The following is a 21,102-nucleotide window of genomic DNA, read 5'->3' on the forward strand; positions in this document are numbered from 1 at the left end:
AAAGTTGACTATCAATTATTCTGTATGCATTGCTGCTGGCTAGCAAAATAATTTGAATTTTGCACAGTTTACTCACTGAGCATTGGAAATAAAAAAACTTTATTTTCTTTTACTTTTCCCCAGAAAAGGAACTGATGCTCTGAATTTTTTAATAATAATTATAAAATAATGGTAGTTTACTTACATTAAGTTCTTCTTTGTCAGGCACCCTGCTGAATTTATCAATTATTATTGTTTAGTCAGAGAATTGATTAAAACAGTTGAAGTACTCTTAAAGAGAAAGTTGAGGATAGAACAGTTACCCTAGAGTCCTCCCCAACTCTTCCGCCCTATCAAATTTTCCTAAAAGAAAATCTGGACATTTCTAGATGAGATACTAAGAAAGAAACTATTTTGTTATTCGATTATTTTTAGCAAAAGTTTACTTGAAAACATACTTTGAATTGGGTTCATTTGTAGCTTTGTTCCAGGGTTAAGAGTGCCAAGAGATGCATTTCAAACAGAATGCAATTAGGAAATAACTGAAAAGTACATTGGAAGAAGACTGAACCTGTAAGTCAGTCAGTCAGAGAATAGCTTTTAAAATGTGTGCTTTTCAGATTTGCTACTACTATAGTGTATTGGTACTGAAGAAAATGTAACCTAGTCATAATCTATTTCTTTCTAAAAATTGGTTTGCTAACATTATTGTTAGTCACAAAAACTGCGTAGATCATAATTGATCATTTCGATATACTTGAGACTTGTGAATAAATGGTCATTTTGACTAGCTTGTTACTGAAAAGTGAGACTTGACAATAACTGTAGTTGCGTTTTTGGAGTGCTCATACATAGTTTCCATGAGAGTGTAAGTATAGACGTATATATTATTCTGTTACATCTGATTAGATTAAAACCTAATCTACTCACCTAGCTCAGTGTTAGTATCTATAATTCAAGAAATGTTTAGTCACAAATTTCTGTTATGTATTAAAGATGTAATTAGAGACAGATTTCAAATATTTGGACTTGTGGGGCAGGAGTGGGAGGGCCACACCCAGCACTACTCAGGGCTTCCTCCTGGCTCCGCACTCAAGAGACCACTCCCAGCGATGCTCAGGGGGCTATATGGGATACTGGGGGTCGAACCACGGTCCGCTATATAAAGTCAGGCACCCAGCCTAACCTACTGTACTATCTCTCTGGCCCCCTTTAAGCTGTTTGTTTGTTTTTAAAGGGAAATGGCAATAGGCATGATTAAGATAGATAAAGCTAAAGAGAAGTCTCTCTTTCCAGATCAATAAAGGAAACACATCAGAATTGTCAGCTACTTGAATCCCCAAGTTTCATCAGACTGAAGTCAGTTTTACAGATGAAGTTTGCGAGTTAGAATAGTGTAGTAATTGTCTTTCATCCTGTTATGTTGAGACTTAATAAAGTTGGTGGTTTGATATATCAGAACTGTTTTGCTTTCAAAGTCTTGAGTTTTCTTCTTTTGCAGTTATTTTTCATGTCTGACTTTTGGAATTTTAATCTTATACATAAATAAAGACTGGCTTGATTTAGAGTCTGGTTGACAGAGTTGATGGAAGGAAAATACTAAAATGGGGGATTAGAGAGGTAGTACAGGGGGCAAGGCCCATCTTTCCTGTGGCCTACCTGGTTTAATCCCCAGTACTCCATATGCCCTCCCCTCCCCTCCACTCCCCAAGCCCACCAGGAATGATTCTTGAGCACAGAGCTAAGAGTATAAGCCCTGAGCACTGCTGGGTATGGACCAATCCCCCTCAATTTCTCCCCATCAGAAAGTTTAGAAAGCAGGTAAGTTATCCACTGAGGAAATGTCACTTTTCTCTGTCAGCCATCTCATATAAAACCAGACTCCAGTGGTAGAATTCAAGACCCATTGAGGTTTCCTTTTTCTGGTGTTACTGATTAAAGCTTCATTGACAAAATCATGTTATTTCAAAGCAAACTTTTCTCTTCTGTCCTTTAACGTAGAAAATGAAAACAAATGGATTAGACTGTATACCATTGGGGATAGAAATGCATTTGCTTTTTAACGTACCTCGTTTCTTATAGCCTGTCTGAATGTGTCTTATTCATCCAGTAGTCTTAGAAATTTCAAGAAGATAGGAAGTCATAAAGACAGCCTCCCAATAACTCATGAAATTTAATTCTAATAACGTGTTATTATTACCCCCTCTCCTAGCCTACCCTCCAGATTGCTTTCATTGGTTCATCCCAATTATGATTGCTCTTCAGTTAGAGTTTCATTGATTTAGACTTTGGCAGCATGCTCAGATCATTGCAATAATCTTTTTTCTAGTCTCCTATCCACTGGTCAGAGTCTTTGTTTCTCCTCTTTTAGAGTGAAGTCACATTCTTTGTCTTGGTATCTGGGGTCCTCTAATAAGTGATTTCAAACTAGCTTTTTAATATTCTGCTGGTTCAAAGTAGGAATACGTAGGATACGTATACGTATCTAATATCCAGTATCTAAATCCAGTATCTACTGGATATGTAGGAAATAAAATCCTTGCTTTATATACCTTTGTAGTTTTGTTCATGTTCTTCTTTCTGCTAGGAACTCGCTTTCTGTTGTGTTTTTCCTTTGAAGCTCAGCACAAATATTCTTTAACATAAATCATTTATGTAAAGAAGTCATTTTCTTCTGTATTTACATGTACCTTGAAATTGTAATATAACAAGATGCTTTTTGTGCATAGAACAGGAGACATCTGGTCCAGTGGATCTCTTGCTTTGCTGGAAGCAGTTCCTAATTCAGAGTACATTCTCATTAAGATCTTTATTTCACTTTAACGTTTCCTAAGTTTATGGAGGGCTGCTTTGGGAGCCTAGGAGAAGTTTCAGGTCAAAGTATCAATACTCATTTCCTTATTATTATGTAGTTGAATCAGATGAAAACAAAAACATGAGGGGCACTCTTAAAACACTTGTAAGAGGAATCAGGGGATATACGCTGTATTATACAGAAAGGGATTGGAAGTATTGCATTAGTGGTTGGGGAAATATATTGGATCTGACACCTTTTATAGCACTAATGTTAGTGGGAATTTGACTAGCCTAAAAAAAGTAAAATATTTAGAAGATGATTTACTTTTTAAAGTTTCTTTGAACTATTGTGATTCTTTTTTAAATATGAATTTCTTTTTCATGTTATGTAGCTTTTATGATTTTAAATAAGTTTCTTTCCTTATTTAAAATAACTTTTAAATAAGTTTTTAAAATAACTTTGAATAAAGTTATTCGGTGTATATTTTTTACTTGGAATTATTTTCTAATGCTTTCTTTTAATTTTAGGAAAGTGAAAAAAATCTTATGATGAACACTTTATACAAGCTTCATGATCGATTGGCACAGCTTGCAGGTATTTTTTTAATATTTGTAGTTTGTAAAATATATTTTTAGTTAAGTTATATATGTAGCATGTAACATCAGTCCAATTAGATTTTTAATTTTTGGAATATTTTTCTTTAGAAGTTTTTATTATATCTATATTGTATTGGGTATCGTAGCATTTGATGGTTGCCCGTTGTGTTGTAAATCTCTGGGTCCCCCTCCCCCCATTTTGAGTCCTTAATTCAGATCATCTTTCAGGCTCATAATTCTCAGTGTATCTCTGAAAGCCTTTGTAATGACTGACAGACTGTCATATTCATAGCTGCAAGCTCATGTCATTTAGTATGCTGTAGTGCCCAGAAATAGGTTAGTACATACTCTAGCTAGGAATTCCTGATACTGCTATCACATGCTTATACAAGCTGTCTCTATAGCATTGTTTTGTGAAGTGTGCTAGGTCAGCAGTATCTGGGGTGCTTTCAAAGATATAGATTCCTTCCTCTATAGTTGGCAAACTTTTGTTCTGTGAAGGGGCCAGCTAGTAAATGTTTCAGCTTTTGTGAGTTAGATGGTCTCTGTTGCTGCTACTCAGTTCTGCTGTTACAGCATGAAAAGCAGCTGTAGATAATGCATAGATGAATGAGCATGGGTGTGTTCCACTAAAACCCCATTTGTAAAAACTAATACTAAACCAAATTTAGTCTATAGTTTGTGGTTGAAATTTGCCAATGTCTTCTGTAAGAGCTACAGAATCTGAATCCCTAAGGATACATTAGAAAGCTTAGAAACTTCATTTAATAGACATTTCTTTCCCTTTTACAACCACAACCACTAAAATATGGCTACCAATACAAAAATGATAAATAAGAACATGGTTCTTAATTATTTTCCTCTTTTGTTTTGGGGTCACACACATTTGTGATCAGGGCTGACTTCTGGCTCTGCTCAGGGCTTATTCCTGACGATGCTTATGATTGAACCTGGGTCAGCTGTGTATGAGGCAAGCACCTTATCCACGTTGCTATCTTTCCAGCCCCTAAAATTTTTTTTAACAATCTGAAAGGCACAGTGCAGGAAAATCTCACATTTGAAGTTCAGTTGAAAGGTATTTGAAAGAAAATGCTTTGGGTTCTCTTATAAATGAATTACAGGAAAAGTAAAATGTAGTTTCTAATTATATATGTAATAGAATCTCTTTATAGAAATCAGATCCTAGCCAGAAGCTCCTATTTCCATGTTGATCTGTGTTACATTTTTAAGCCACGAGTACCTCTTACTAAAGGTAGACTTTTAGTTGTACTTTGAAAATGTATGTTCTAATTCAACAATAAATTCAAATTCATTTGATACCTTGAATTATTAGCATTAGAAATGATGTTGGCACAGAGTGTTTTGTCTCTTAAAAAATAATACATGTCTGTGGAGAGCCTTTTCTGTGCCAGAATAAATGAATAGATATCAGTGTGACATGATTTCTACCTTGGCTAGCAGTTTAGTTGGAAATATAAGATATTCCCTATATAGATAAATGCATTGAAATGTTGGGTTATATAAAGATCATTGTTCATATGATGTACTAGAATTTTTTTCTAGAGAATATAAAAGTATTCATTTTTAATGATTGCAATATGACCAATAATTGTGTAACTTATAATATTTTATAGTCATTTATTTTCTAATTAGTACTTAATTAAAATTAATTCTGTGTTAATCTTTACAGGAGATCATGAATGTGGAAGCTCTAGTCAGAGAACCCTTTCTGTCCAGGAAGTAGCTGCATATTTAAAAGTAAGCAGTGAAATTAAAATTTTAATGGCTTTATTCTTAAATTTTATATAAATTACCATGAATTCAATTAATTTTATTGCTAAAAGCTTCTACTTGCTGGTAAGTGTAAAATGATCAAATAGAGAAAGAATTGGCCAGCGTCTTTTGCATTGGGATCAGTGATTTTTCTTTTTTTTTCCAGCATTTTTACACCTTTGGTCCATCTCCAATCTGTGGACTGGTAACTGAAAAGCATTGTTTTAGAATATTTTCTGTGAGAGAATAAACAATTGATTTGGAAAGGATAGAACTGATATTGATTAGAAAGAAATTGAAAGAAATTAGAAAGAAATTGAGATAACTAGCAAGTAAGAAAATAAGCATCTTACCTGTCTGCTGTCCCTGGTATTTGCATCACAAGGTATTAACTAAAGTAATTTGCAAATGCACTTTGTAAGGCAGTATAAGTTTAGGAAGTCTTATAAGACATCAGAAGTTAGGGTGAGGGCTGGAATGATAGCACAGCGGGTAGGGCGTTTGCCTTTGCAGACCCGGGTTCGATTCCCAGCATCCCATATGGTCCCCTGAGCACCGCCAGGGGTAATTCCTGAGTGCAGAGCCAGGAGTGACCCCTGTGCATCTCCAGGTGTGACCCAAAAAGCCAAAAAAAAAGAAAAAGAAGTTAGGGTGATTAAGTGTTGTTTTGATTTAAAAAAGAAAAGTACATTTTAAAAACCATACTAGGGAGCTTGATGTCCATCCAGTTCATAAAGGTAAATCTAAAAAAATGTGCATACAGTTGACTTTGAACTATGGGTAATAAAGGACATTAGCTTTCCTCTCTCTATCCCCTACACCTAATAAAAATTTTTGTATGACTTTTGTCTCTCCTAAAATTTAACTAAAAGCCTGCTATTGACCAGAAGCTTTACTGATAGCAAAAACAGTTGAAAACTTTTTTTTTCAGAGTTGAAAAGTAGAAAAGTTTATGGAAAAGCAGAAGAGAAAGAAAAAAGATCTCCATGTGGAGATGTATAGGACTAAGTTCTGAATAACATATTTTAAGATGTATTTTATACTATGTTCTTACAGTAAACTAGAGAAAATAAAATGCTAAGAATGTAAAAAGAAGAGAAAGTACATTTACAGATCTGTATTTTGTAACCTGTACCATAAATTTACATATACCTACCAAAAATTCTGTGTAATAGTTGAGTTTGCAACTTTAAACTCGTGTTAATATCAGCTTCACTTACACTTGGAAATACTAATCTCTAGTGGCAGGCATGGTTTGTTATGAATATCATGTCCATAGAACGTCTTTCACACCCCCTCTGTCCCCCTATTTATTTGCTTATTACTGATTTAGGATCCATACCTGACAGTACTCAGGACTTATTCCTGGCTCTGCACTCAGGGATCATCAGGGATTACTTCTGGTCATGCCCTGGGCACCATATGTGATGCTGGCAGTTGATCTGGATTGAATGTGTGTAAGGCAAGCACCTTAACCATTGGACTGTCTCTCTAGACCTTGTCTCCCCTTTAATTTTATTTTTTTGTGATGCTCCAAGTAACACTTGGAGGTTATTTGGCCTGGCAGTGTGGCCCTGGTGGTTGGTTCAGTCCAGTGATGTAGTGCTAGCTCAGACTCAGTACTGCTTGGGGGCCGCCAGGGCTATCCCCAGAGGTATTCAGGGGGCCTTGTGATGCTGGAATTGAATTCAGGGTGTCAGTTATTATGCGAAGTATGTGCTCATGTTCGTAAACTCCATGACCTCTCCTGCACTTTTTATTATGCAAAATACATGACATAAGATTTTAACCCAAACATGAAAGCTTGTAACTATCTCATGGTGATTCAAGTAGAATTTAAAAAAAAAAAAATTTGCTCTCTCACATTGCACACTGTAAATTCAAGTAGAATTTAAAAAAAAAAAAATTTGCTCTCTCACATTGCACACTGTCATCCCATTGTTCATCCATTCGCTCAAGCGGGCACCAGTAACATCTCCATTGTGGGATTTGTTACTGTTTTTGGCATACCGAATATGCCACGGGTAGCTTGCCAGGCTCTGTTGTGCGGGCAAGATACTCAGTAGCTTGCCGGGCTCTCTGAGAGGGACAAGCTCTGCAACCTTGGCTGCGTGCAAGGCAAACGCTCTACCTGCTCCAGTCCTCTATTAACAATTTTTTGGTAGTACAATATTAGTAGTTAAATGTTTTATAGCAGGTCTCTAGAACCTTTTCATTTTTCACGACTATGCCTATTTCATAGTAACTGAAGTCTGCACTTTATCCTTACTGCTTCTATGACTTTGACTACAGTAGATACTTGATTTAAATGGAACCATAAAGTATTTATCCTTCTTAAACTGGCTAGTTTCATTTACCGTAATGTCATCAAATTCAACCTTTTTATGGTATTGAACTTTATACTTGAACTCTGAATAGTATTTTGTATATAAACAGCCATGCCACTAGATGGGGCTATCTTCTAAGAAACATGTCATAAGGTGATTTTTGTCATGCTAACTTTACTGAGTGTATTTACCAATCTGGATTGTATCCCTAGATGCACATATAGGCTGTAATGGTAGCCTTTTGGGGACCACCATCATGAGTTTGATTTCCTTATTGACTGAGGTATTATTAATTGGTACAAAGAATATGTTACGTTTTCTGTTTCCATTCACTTTTAGTGGACGTTTAGGTTAGTTCCACTCTTGGCTACTGTAGGTAACAGTGCACTAGAAATGGGAATACAAATACATAATTTCGGGGGAGGCACACCTAGCTTTGCTCAGGGATTACTCTTGCCTCTGCACTCAGGAATCACGCCTAGCAGGGTTTGGGGAACCATATGTGGGTGCCAGGGATCGAACTCAGGTTGGCCACGTGCAGACAAGCACTCTGCCCACTGTGCTATTTCTTTGTCCCCTATACATTGTTTTTTTGTTTGTTTGTTTTTGAGGCACACCTAGCTGTTCTCAGGACTTGTTCATGGTTCTGAACTCAAGGATCACTCCTGGTGGGGTTGGGGGGATCATATTTGGTGCTGGGGATCAAACCCAGGTTGGCCGTGTGCAGACCCTTACAAGTTGATTGGTGGTTTTTAGCCACACCTGGTGACGCTCTGGGGCTACTCTTGGATGTGCACTCAGGAATCTGCTGGAGGTGTTCAGGGGACCATATAGGATGCTGGGGATAGCACCCATGTCTGCTATATGCAGTGCAAGTACCCTATCTGCAGTCTCTCCAGCCCCCTGCAAGTACTTTTTAGATTGTTTTAGTTCTTTTGTAAAAATTCCCCAAAGTGGGATTGCTGGATCATATGAGTTCTTTTTTAAAACTCTTTGAGGATCCGTCTTACTGGTTTTCATAGCAAGTGCACTGTTTTACATTCCTACCAACACTACAGAAGATTTCCCCATCTGTTTCCATACTTGTATCATATGAAAATGGCAAGAGTGAACATCCTGAATTTTGAGAAAAAGAACTGAACTTTTATGTTATCTTATTAGCTATGGAGTTTTCATGAGTTAACTATTATACTGAGGTAATTCTTTTTGTTTTGTTTTGCTTTTATTCTTTTGGTTTTTTTTGACCCATACTTGTCAAGTGCTCAGGGCTTGCTTCTGGCTTTATGCTCAGGAACTTATATGTGATGACAGGGATTGAACCAGGGGTTGAATCTTGGTTGGCTGCATGTAGGCAAACTCTTTAACCCCTGTACTATTTCTCTGCATCAATAATTTGGTTTTGGTTTGGAGGCCATACCATATGCATGTGTTTAGGAATAACAACCCCTTGTGGTGCTCGGTATCTCTCCAGCCCTAGTAATTTGTTTTTATTTCTAGGTTTTTACTAGTAATGAACAGATAATCCTGTGGTTGGTATGATTCATTCTGCTAATCACGTTGACTAGTTTTGTATGCTGAATCATCCTTGCCTTCAGTGAAATCCCAGTTGATGTGGGTTTTTGAGCCTTTTTGTTGATTTTTTTTTTTATCCTTTTCATATATTGGTCAGTTGATTTCCTATGTGTCTTTTGCTTTGGTATCATGGTGGCATCATAAAATGAATTTGTGTTTTGTTTTCCTCCTTTTTGAAGAATTTGGGAAGAATTGGTGTTAACTCGTTAAGATGGTAGTTTTTCTGGTGGAAAATCATTAAGGACTTTTCTTTACTGGAAAGTTGTTTTTTTTTTTAATTTTTTTTTTTAACTAGAGAATCACTGAACTGGAAAGTTTTAATTTAGTTTTTCTATAAATAACTTTAGATTTTGTTTCTTCATTATTTAGTTCCAATATATGCTTATAGGAATTTACCATGTCTTCTAGGTTATCCTGTTTGTCAGTGTACAATTGTTTTTAGTAGACTGTAAGACTGTGACATTGGTCATAATGTCTCCTTATTACGTTCTAAGTTGAGGCTTTTTCCTTGGTATAGCTAAGATTTGTTAATCTGTTGCTTTTTTTAAAATCACCTCTCAATTGATAATTTTTTTGTTTCATTTATTTATTTCAAATGTAATACTTATTGTATTTCTTTCTATTTACTTGGGCATAGTTTGCTTTTTTCTAGTTCTTTAAGATAGAACTAGAGATCTTTTTAGGGATAGGCGGTTGCCACTGTGAATTTCCCTTTTTATCCTGTTATATTCCGTAAGAAACTATTGGAAAATTAGGGAGATAGCTTAAAGGGCTGAACTCAGGCTTTGCATGCTGAAGGGCTGGGTTTGATCCCTAACAATTGCAAGATCCCTGAAAGCCTCCAGGAGCAACTACAAGTATAAAGCTAGGAGTCACCCCTTAACACCATCAGGTAAGGGCCAAACACAAACTGAAAAGCAATTTTTGCTTTTTTGGACTTGTTAAATATACTTGTCCATTTCTTTTTTCTGACTTGAAATATTTTAGGCCATTTAATTTTTAAATATTTTTTAATCTTTAATTTTTAACTAATCTTTCTGATCTTTTCTATTTTTCTAAGTTAAAATTTAAATTGTCTTTGAGTTCATGGTTCTTTATTCTGCTTAATTAAGTAATGTTGAACCCATTAAGTGAAATTTTCAATTCAGTTATTTAATTTTTTGTTTCATAATTTCTATTTGGTAGTATTAAATAGTTTATATTTCATTATTGAATAGTGTCATAAGATTTATGCATCATTTTCTTTAGTTTGTTGAACATATTTCTGACAGTTTTAATATATTTTGATGATTCGTGCTTCTCAGTTTCTGGGTAATTTGTTCCATTGGGCATGTTTTCTTTGCGTACATTGTTACTTTGTGCATTTGAGTAAATAGCTTTATTCCCTTCTTTTTAACAAATTGTTGACTTAATGGAAGGGAAGATTTTTACCAGTAAATTTTGTTAGGGATTGGGGGTCCTCAAGCTTTTTTTTGTGGGTCCATTTCTGGACTTGTGAACTTAAATTCCTAAGTAGAGAGATGTTGCAAGTTTTTTTTTTTTTTTTCAGGAATTTATAATCCCTTGCTCCCTCTGCTGTGTGTCCATCTGGAGCAGCCAGAGCAAAAATTTTTTTTTTCTCTCAGTAATCACCAGACATCTAAATAGTGCTGAGTATTGTCAGCTCCTTGAGTCAGGTGGTCCAGGGAAACACTTGCTTTGGCAGTTTGGACACACATGCCAACTCTTCGAGGATTTTCTCTCACACTTTCTGTGTCTTTATCTACTGGATTCCAAACTTGTTGTATCCTTTCTGGTCAGAGTTTCCATTCAAACAAAACAGAAATCAGTCCTCTGGGAACTCCCCTCACACCCCAGGATTTCTCATAAGGAGAATGTTCTGTACATTGCTGACTTTGGTCACTGTGGGGAGGAGTCTCTGGTTTCCCGTTCTATCAACTTCCTGATGGTGGTACTCTACATTTAAAAAAAAATTAGAAGGCAGTATAATTCTAAGGGTTTCGGCCAACTATTGGTGATTTTTCGTGATTTGCTTATCAAAAGAGAGAAATGTGGACTCAGTTTTTAACTTAATTCGTGAGTTTTTCATAGATACCCGAGGATGCTAAAACAGTATAATGAGATGGAGATTAAATGAGGATTCAGATCCTAGCACTATAAGATAAGAAGTGGTGTGATAAATCTTTGTGTCTTGGTAAATGTTCCTTAACTTTGCTGTACCTATTTTTTAATATAAAAGTGTGACTGTTACTAATACTTGTCATAGTTGTTGGTAGATTTAGTTGGGTCAGTGCTTGATGATTATCACAGGAAGCATCTCTACCACCTGCACCCCCTCCTGCCCACCCTTCCCCGTGTCCCTTCCTCTGTCTTTCCTAATTAACTCAGAGTCACTTTGGGAGTTGTTTCTAGTGACATGATATAGGATTTATCTCAGCCTCATTCTCTTAATTTTCAATGTTGACATATATTAGAACAATGATATTGATGACAAAGTTAGTTTAAGAATTAGATTCTGAGCCTGGGGAAATAGCTCAAAAGTTCATGCTTTGCATATGGGAGACCCAGGTTTGATCCCTAAGCACTTCAGGTTCCCCAGGCACTACCCTGAGTGACACTCTACCTCACCCATTCCCCCCACACAACAGTAATAGGCCTGATATCCAGCCTCTTGGGGCCCCAAAATCAAAAACTAAAAAAATTGGTTTAAAAATCCTGGCTTACAAAGGGTTATGATTATGGCCCTTTGTCCAACAATTGAGGGGGAATTTGTAGATGGAATGTAGAGATAGACAAAGAAGGGATGGATGGGAAAAGGGGGCATATAACTAAGTATTTTAGGAAGAAGACACAGCATGTAACAATCCAATACAAGCAGGTTCCTAATATTTAATTTTTTTTTTACTTTTAGCTATAGGAAAAACTGATTATGGTTAGTGCTTCTTTCTTTCCTCCACAACACCACACACCACCTTTGCTCAGTTTAATGTCTTCAGGTATAGCAAATAATTTTTATCAATTCTGAAGCAGGATACTCATTTAAGACTCTAAGAGAATCTTTAAAATTTTTTGGATGCTATACTTGAAGGACTAAGGTAGATCTGATGGGATCTGGCGACAGGATAGAAAGAAGGCTACTTTAACAAGTTTAATTAAACTAGAATTGAGAAAGGGACAGGTGGTGGTGTGAAAAGATAAAATTTTTCTCTGCCTCTTTTCCTAACTATTTGATTGTAGCTGTGAATCAACAAGATAGGTAACAAAAGACACAGAACCAGAAATTCTTTTGGAGTCTAAGCTAGCTGCAGTAGGGTATGATAAAGATTAATTTTAGGGGCCAGAGAGTTAGTACAGCTGGTAGGGTGCTTGCCTTGCACACAGACTACCCAGGTTCAATACCTGGTATCCCATATGATTCATCAGGAGTAATTTCTGAGTGCAGAACCAGGAGTAATCCCTGAGCACCACCAGGTGTGGCCCCAAAAACAAACAAGAGAATTCATTTTACTAAAAATGCAACAAAGTATTTGTTACAAAAAGTGTTAAGTTGGAAACTTCCTATATTACATTAAAAAAATTGGTAATATCAAACTTTTTAAGGATATATTTAAATCTTTTCCTTGGGATTGTTTTTTGTTTCAGATTGGGTTTTGCAGTTTTTAATTGAGTAGGATTTTGAAGGTTTTTTATTTTGTTTTTTCTTTGGCCACATCAGGTGGTGCTTAGGGTTTACATTACTCTAAGCTAAGGGATCACTTCTGGTAGGTTTGGGAGACCGTCTGGGATGCCAGGGATTGAACCAAGTCAGCCACGTGCAAGGCAAGCAAGTGCCTTAACTCCTGTGCTATCTAACTTTATTCTTTATAAAAGATCCTGAATTGTTTTAACTCCATTTCTCAATATATCAAGTGAAGTTACTTTATGTAGAAACATTACATATCCTTCATATACATTGACTATATCGCTGTGTTAGTATATAATCTTTTCATTTTTGGAAGCCCATCTAAGAATTTGATGTTCTGTGATATCAGGTATGGCTTGTAACCTCCAGAGATTCAGTTAAAAAACAAAAGAAAACAAAACCATGAAATAGGAATTTGGGGCCAAAAGAAGATTCCTGTCTGTTTGGTCAGCTTTCAAGTACTCTTTTTAATATTGTTTATTTTTCCCATATGACTGTAACTCATGTCCTTGGTTTAATTCATATGGAAAACAAAAGGTAACAGAAGCATTTCAAATTTAACTCCTAGGGATAAATACTAATTTACTCAATTTTTTTAGTTTTTTCTTTAAAACTAATATCACTATAAATATCACTAATATTTTATTACAAATATTTTTTCCCAGAAGTAAAAGACAGGGGGGCAGGAGGGGGGTGTACTTGCCTTGCACACTGCCAACTGAAGTTCAATCCCAGACCAAATACAGGCCCCTGAGCCTGCCAAGAATGATTTCAGAATGAGCACAGAACCAAGTGTAAGCCCTGAGCACAGCCAAGTGTGCCGCCCAACCCCCAATTTTAAAAAATATTTTTATTCTTAATTTATTATGAATATCTTCCCATGTCATTTATATGATTACATTGATTTGGTTTATGGTATTTTAGTATTATGAAAATACTTCAAACTAGGCAGGAAATATTTTATTTTCTAATCAGTTTTTTTTTCTAGAAAGACTCCTAGAAAAGATTTGTTTACAAAACATGCATTTTTGTTAATGGAGTTGTAGTTTTAGTTTTTGGGTTTGGGTTTCACCAGCAATACAATTAAGCAACCAAATGCATTTTGCAACCAAATGCATTCAGAGCTAAAAGTACGAGTCAAAGAATGTGTAGAAGTCATACAGGTATAAACTAAATTTTCTCTAACATATAGTCAATTTTAAGCATAATATTAGAAATTGATAGAGTGAAATTAGTAATAAAGACTATTGAAATTTATTTTTTATACTTTACATTCCGCTCCCAATTAATTTTTTCCACTTTTTCTTTCAAAGGACATTTAAGTAAACATTGATTAATTTAGTTTAAGCACTGTCTTTCTAACTTTCTCAATTTGAGCTGTTTTCATTTTTATGATTGAAAATTTTGTTTTGATTTATGAAAAGTTAAGAGGTCCCTCTGGTGGAACATTTAGGAAATGCATAGCATTATATATTCCTAAGAAAACTAAAGATTGTTATTTTAAATGGTAGTAGCATTGTGTTGTAACTTTTTGAATGAAGGATGTAGTGAACAGTGGTTGGCTTCCTAGGTTGCTTTCTAAACATTTTGTAACCTTTAATATAGGGAGATGTTTAAGGTTCTTTTTCTTGCCTTGCCTTTGTGGTGGTCTCACGGTTGGTTGTGATCCATAGATGATTGCAGTTGTGGTGCTGGGATCACAAAGGCATTGCCAGATTTGCAGCCTCACATATGCAAAGCAGGTGCTATAAAGTCAAGTCATGTCTTTTGCCTCTGTTCAGGATATTATAAGAAGGTATAAGGAAATGGGGTTGTAAAGAGTAAGGCTGGCAGGGCACTTGCCTTGCACACAGTAGACCCAGATTCAGTTCCTGGGGCCCCATGTGGTCCTCTGGGCCCTGCCATAAGTGATTCTGAATGCAGAGCCAGGAGTAAGCCCTGAGCACAGTTAGGTCTGCCCCCCCCCCCAAAAAAAAATACTACTTCTACTAATAGTAATAATCAAGAAGATAGCAATAACTTTGTAAAGTTATGGGTTTGATAGACTTTTATGACCTAGATAATCTATTATTTATTTATTTATTTATTGCCTTTTGGGTCACACCCAGCGATGCACAGGGGTTACTCCTGGCTCATGCACTCAGGAATTACTCCTGGCGGTGCTTGGGGGACCATATGGGATGCTGGGATTCAAACCCGGGTCGGCTGCGTGCAAGGCAAACACCCTACCCGCTGTGCTATTGCTCCAGCCCCTAGATAATCTATTATTAATGAAATTAAATTTGTCTTTTTAAAGAAAAGGTAATCTAAGAAGTGAAATGTGGGAGAAATTTAATAATTAGTATGTTTATCTATTACAGTATATCTTAAACCCTTAGCTCTGAGTATCAATTAGATAAGGGACTGATTTTAAGGGTTAGGATCTGAAAAAGTGATCAAAGTGGACAGATCTGTATAAATAACATTGGTGCCCACTCGAGCAAATCAATAAACAATGGGATGACAGTGCTACAGTGCAGTGCTACATAAGTTCATATGGCTAAGTCAGTAATGGAGACATGCTATAATTCCCAAAACTGCTTTATTTCAAAGAGCATGTTCTTTTCATTATTTCTGAAGGTGAAAGATCAAGTTGCTACTAAATCATCAAACATTAAGTCATATTCACTATTGTAATGAGTTTTTATTTTAATTATGTATTTGTACAAGGCTACAGTATTAAAGTGATATAGCTTCTTTGCACCTCTATATGTATATATGACTCACCAGACTTTTCACCAAACTTCTAGTGTCATCTCACTATTTAATTTTTTTTTCTTTTTGAGTCACTAACAGCAATACTCAGAGGTTACTTCTGGCTCTGTACTCAAGAATTACTCCTGGCGGTGCTGGGGCAACCATATGGGATGCCGAGGATCAAACCGGGGTCAGCCGTGTGCAAGGCAAATGCCCTACCTGATATACTATCGGTCCAGCCCCTCATCTCACTATTCAAATATCTCCTCTATCCACTTCTCTCATCCTTTCTCCTCTTTTTCACTGAATAACACCATAGTTTTCGAAGAGTTTTATTGGTTTTTGCCAATTATTTTGCTTTCTTTATAGTCTATATATTAGTGAAACCTTACGGTAATTATTGTTTACTTCCTTATTTTACCTAGCGTAATCACCTCAAATTTTTTCCCTTTGTCTCCAAAGGTAAAATTTCACTTTTTTTTTGGGGGGGGGTGGCGTGGAGGGGAGGTGGGGAGAGAAGTTGGGCAGCATTTGGCAGTGTTCCTTGCTATGCCCACAAGATTCACTCCTGTTGTGCTCAGAGCACCTGCTGAGATGCTGGGATCAAACCACAAGTGGACTTTGCAGGGCAAGCGTCTTAACCCCATGCTATACCAGGCCCCTTTCTTGTCCATTTTTGCAGTGCTTTTCTTTTTTGTTGTTGAATTGTGTAAATGCTTTTTAAATTTTGAATATCAGCCTCTTCAGGAAATATGATGTACAAAAATCTTCTCCCAGTTTCTACTGTGGCATTTGGGTTTTGTGGTAGTTTCTTATACTGTGTGGAAAAGCTTTTTAATTGGTGTACTTCTGATTATCTGTTCTTTTTTCTTGTCAGTGGAGTTCAGTTTCCAGATACATTCTTAAGCTCAAGTGGCTATGTTTTCTTCATATGATTTCAGATCTAATGTTAAAGACTAAGCCATTTTGAGTTAGTATTTGAGAAGAGTGTTAAAGTGATCTAGTCCTCCCCCCCTTTATTTGTACGTGGTTCTTCCAGTTTTCCTAGGACCGTTTGTTGAAAAGACCATAGTACAGCTCTGACTCAGTATTTATCATAGATCAGATGTCTATATTTATGTGTGAGCTTATTTCTGAGTGTTCTATTCTGTTTTGCCTTGTACAGTGGGCCAGTTCCCAATACCATACTGTTTAAACTGCCATTTCTTTATAACATTGTTCTAAATTGGGGTGCATAATATCTCTCTGAATTGCTTATTTTTTGATAACTTCGTTTGCTATTTTGTTGTAATAAGCAACATAAAATAAAATATTTTGTGCTTGGTAAGGGGGCAGGTTTGGAGGGTGGATGGGAAATGGAACAAGGGTTAGGAAAGGTCATAGGGTGATAGGATCAGTGCGGGACTTTGAATGCCCAAATCTGTATTATAAACAACTTTGTAAACCACAGTGTTTAAAGTTAAAAAAATAAATGGATATTAAATCATGCCAAATTTTTTTTTAGTATCTATTAATAAGACTGACTTGTTGTTGCTAATGGTGTATCACATTAATTGATTGGTATATGTTGAACCTTTCTCTTTTTTTTGCAGTGCTAAGTCAAACTCGAAATCCTTTTACATTGTTGAAGCATTCTTAGATTGATAGAATAAATCGCATGTGATCATGATGAATGATTCTCTTGATTTATTGGAATCAGTTTGCTAAGATTTTGTTGGTGATTTTCACTGTGAAATACCAGTTTTCTTTTGTATGTGTGCTGTTCTTTTTTTGGCTTGGGGATCAGAGTGATACTGATCTCATAGAATGTGTTTGAGAGTGTTCCTCCTCTCTGCTGTATTTAGAAGAGTGTAAGTAGGAAGCATATTAGGTCTTTTTTGCAAGTTTTCCTAAAATTCACTGATGATGCCATTTGGTCCTGGTCTTTTGTTCTAAGGGAGCCTTTATCCCTGCGCCTTCCTTTTTCTTCTCTTGTTTTCATTGTGATACTAGAAGTCACATGGTTGTAGTGTGAGCTCTCCAAATGTTGCTCACTTGCTTTCGACATGCCAAATATCTCACACAATTGGTTGCAAATGACAGTGCCTCAGAGGATCATACTCAGATTATGGTGTGGTGCTGGAAATCTGAGCCGTATCCATGGGTCTTTAGGCAGTTGTTGTTGTTACTCCTTTTATTATGTATTTGTTGGTCCATTCAAGCTGTTTTTTTCCTGGTTGGTCTTAGGTTTCATGATTTAAAAAATTGGCCACTTCCTCTCGGCTAGTCCCCCCTCTTTTCCTCTTGTTTTTTTGGCCACATCCAACTGCTCAGGGCTCACTCCTGGTGGGCTTGGGCTTGAGGAGCCACGTGCTGCCGGGACTGAGGCCCAGGCTGGCCAGTGCAAGGCGAATCACGCTGCAGCAGTCGTGCGTGTGGCTTCCACCAGAGGGTGTCCATCGTTTTTGCACATAGATAATTTGTTGTAATTTCTTAAGACCCATTTAATTTCTGCTATATCAGTTGTAACATTTTCATTTCTGATTTTTTTTAACAGGTTTTATTGGAGGTTTGAGGGGATGTCTGGGGAGGGGATTATCAGCTTCATACTTTTTTTTATTAATTAATTTATTTTTAATTAGTGAATCACTGTGAGGGTACAGTTACAGATTTATACATTTTCGTGCTCATGTTTCCCTCATACAAAGTTCGAGAACCCATCCCTTCACCAGTGCCCATTCTCCACCACCAGTAAACTCAGCATGCCTCCCACCCCCTAATCCCATCTACCCCTACCCCACCCTGCCACTGTGGCAGCTATTCCCTTTTGTTCTCTCTCTCTAATTAGGTGTTGTGGTTTGCAATAAAGGTGTTGAGTGGCCACTGTGTTCAGTCTCTAGTCTACATTCAGCACTCATCACCCTTCCCTCCCCTCCCCCCCACACCCCCGCATGGCCTCCAACCACATTTTACTTGGTGTTCCCATTTCTGAGTTGCCCTCTCCCTAGAATGTGAGGCCAGCCTCCAAGCCATGGAGTCAACCTCCTGGTACTTATTTCTACTATTCTTGGTCAACTTCATACTTTAAAAGAACTATCTCTTGGTTCCATTGATCATTTGTATCTTTTTGTATTTCATTTATTTCTACTTTAATTTTTATTATTTTCTTCTATAAGCCGATATTTGACTGCTTGTTTCTCCTTTTCTCATTCTTTAAAGTCTAAGATTAGATTTCTATTTTGTATCCTGCCACTTTACTGATTTGTTGGTTTTAACTTTTTTTTTTTTTTTTGGTGCAGCAGTGACTTTTTAAAAAAAATTTTATTGAATCATTGTGAGATAGTTACAAGCTTTCATGTTTGAGTTAAAATCACACAATGATCAAACACCCATCCCTCCACCAGTGCACATTCCCCACCACCAATATCCCCGGTATACACACACCCCCTTTCCCACCCTCCCCCTGCCTACATGGCAGACAATATTCCCCATACTCTCTCTCTACTTTGGGGCATTATGGCTTGCAACACAGACACTGAAAGGTCATTATGTTTGGTCCATTTTCTACACTTGGCACACATCTCCCATTTTCTTAGTGATCCCTTCTCTATTCCATCTGCCTTCTCCCCTCCGCTCATGAAGTAGGCTTTCAGCTATGGGGCAGTCATCCTGGCCCTTGTATCTACTTTCCTTGAGTGTCAGCCTCATGTGATGTTATTCTATACTCCACAAATGAGTTCAGTCCTTCTGTGTCTGTCCTTCTCTTTCTTACTCATTTCACTTAGCATGATACTCTCCATGTCTACCCATTTATAAACAAATTTCATGACTTCATCTCTCCTAACAGCTGCATAGTATTCCATTGTGTAGATGTGCCAAAGTTTCTTTAACCAGTCAAACCAGTCATTTGTTCTAGGGCACTTGGGCTGTTTCCAGATTTTGGCTGTTGTGAACAGTGCAGCAATGACTAAGCTTAGGAGCTGACAAATTGTCCCTGTGGGCCAAATTCATCCTGTAGCATGTGTTTTGTTTTGTTTTGTTTTTGAATCACTGTGAGATACAGTTACAAAGCTTTCATGTTTGAGTTTCATTCATATAATGATCGAACACCTATCCCTCCACCAGTGCACATTTTCCACCACCAATGTCCCCATTTTCCTTCCCCCCCGCCCCCCATTCCATCCTACCCCCTACCTCTTTGGCTGACAGTTTCCCTCTTACTCTCTCTACTTATGGGCATTATGGTTTGCAATACAGACACTGAGAGGCCATCATGTTTGGTCCTTGGTCTATTTTCAGCACACATCTCCCATCTCGAATGATCCCTCCAACCATCATTGATTTAGTGATTCCTTCTTTATCCTAGTTGCCTTCTCCCCCAGCTCATGAGGCAGGCTTCCAACCATGGAGCAGTCTTCCTGGCCTGTGTCTCTACTGTCCTTGGGTGTCAGTCTCATATTATTTTATATTCCACAAATGAGTGCAGTCATTCTATGTCTGTCCCTCTTTTTTGACTCATTTCACTTAGTATGATACTGTCCCTGTCCATCCACTTATGAGCTAATTTCATGACTTCTTCTTTCCTAACATCTGCATAGTATTCCATTGTGTAGATGTACCATGGTTTCTTAAACCAATCATCTTTTCTCCGGCACTCAAGTTGTTTCCAGATTCTGGCTATTGTGAACAGTGCTACAATGAACAAACAGGTGCAGATGTCATTCCTATTGTTCTTTTTTGCACCCCCTGGGATATAATCACTGAAGTAGTATTGCTGGTTGATATGGAATGCCCATATTGTTTTCCAGGAAGGCTGGACCAGTTGGCTTTCCCACCAGCAATGAGAGTCCCTTTCTCCTCACATCCACACCAGCACTGGTTGTTCTTGTTCTTTTTGATGTGTGCCAGTCTCTGCTGTGAGATGATATCTCATTGTTTTGATTTGCATCTCTCTAATGATTAGAGATGTAGAGCATTTTTCATGTGCCTTTTGGTCATTTGATGAGGGCGTTTCTGTTCATTTCTTCTCCCCATTCTTTGATGGGGTTGAAGGTTTTTTTCTTATACATTTCTACTAATGTCTGGATATTAACCCCTTACCTGATGGGTACTGGGTAAATAATTTTTCCCATTCAGTGGGCTCTCTCTGTATTTTGGTCACTCTATCTTTTGAGATGCAGAAGCTTCTTAGTTTAATGTAGTCTTATTTGTTTATGTTTGTTTCCACTTGCTTGGTCAGTGGTGTTTCATCCTTAAAGATGCTTTTAGCTTCAATATCATGGAGGGTTCTGCCTTTATTTTCTTCCATGTACCATGTATGAATTCAGGTCTGATGTTGAGTTCCTTAACCCACTTTGATCTGACTTTTGTGCCTGGCATTACATAGAGGTTAGAGTTTATTTTTTTGCAGGCAGCTGTCCAGTTTTCCCAGCACCATTTGTTGAAGAGGTTTTCCTTGTTTCATTTCACATTTCTTGTCCTTTAACAAAGATTAAGTGATCATATATTTGAGAGTCTGTGTCAGAATATTCAACTCTGTTTCATTGGTCTGTGAGTCTGTCTCCATCCCAATACCATGCTGTTTTAATTACTACTTGTAGCATATGTTTTATGGCATAGTTTTATAACATTTTTGAAGATTTCTTAAAAATAAGAATGTGA

The 21,102-nt window shown here is 37.0% G+C and overlaps 1 protein-coding gene across 1 annotated transcript in view; it reads left to right on the plus strand.

Moving 5' to 3' along the window:
• The window catches only part of LEMD3 (LEM domain containing 3), a 76,078-nt gene that overhangs the window by 36,852 nt on the left and 18,124 nt on the right, over positions 1–21,102 (plus strand). The window contains exons 3-4 of the mRNA XM_055118357.1: positions 3,304–3,370; positions 5,063–5,130. Of these exons, the coding sequence (XP_054974332.1) occupies positions 3,304–3,370; positions 5,063–5,130 (135 nt within the window). The remainder of the gene's footprint in view (positions 1–3,303; positions 3,371–5,062; positions 5,131–21,102) is intronic.

Source organism: Sorex araneus, chromosome 10, assembly GCF_027595985.1.
Source record: "Sorex araneus isolate mSorAra2 chromosome 10, mSorAra2.pri, whole genome shotgun sequence".
In the NCBI taxonomy this organism is placed as follows: Eukaryota; Metazoa; Chordata; class Mammalia; order Eulipotyphla; family Soricidae; genus Sorex; species Sorex araneus.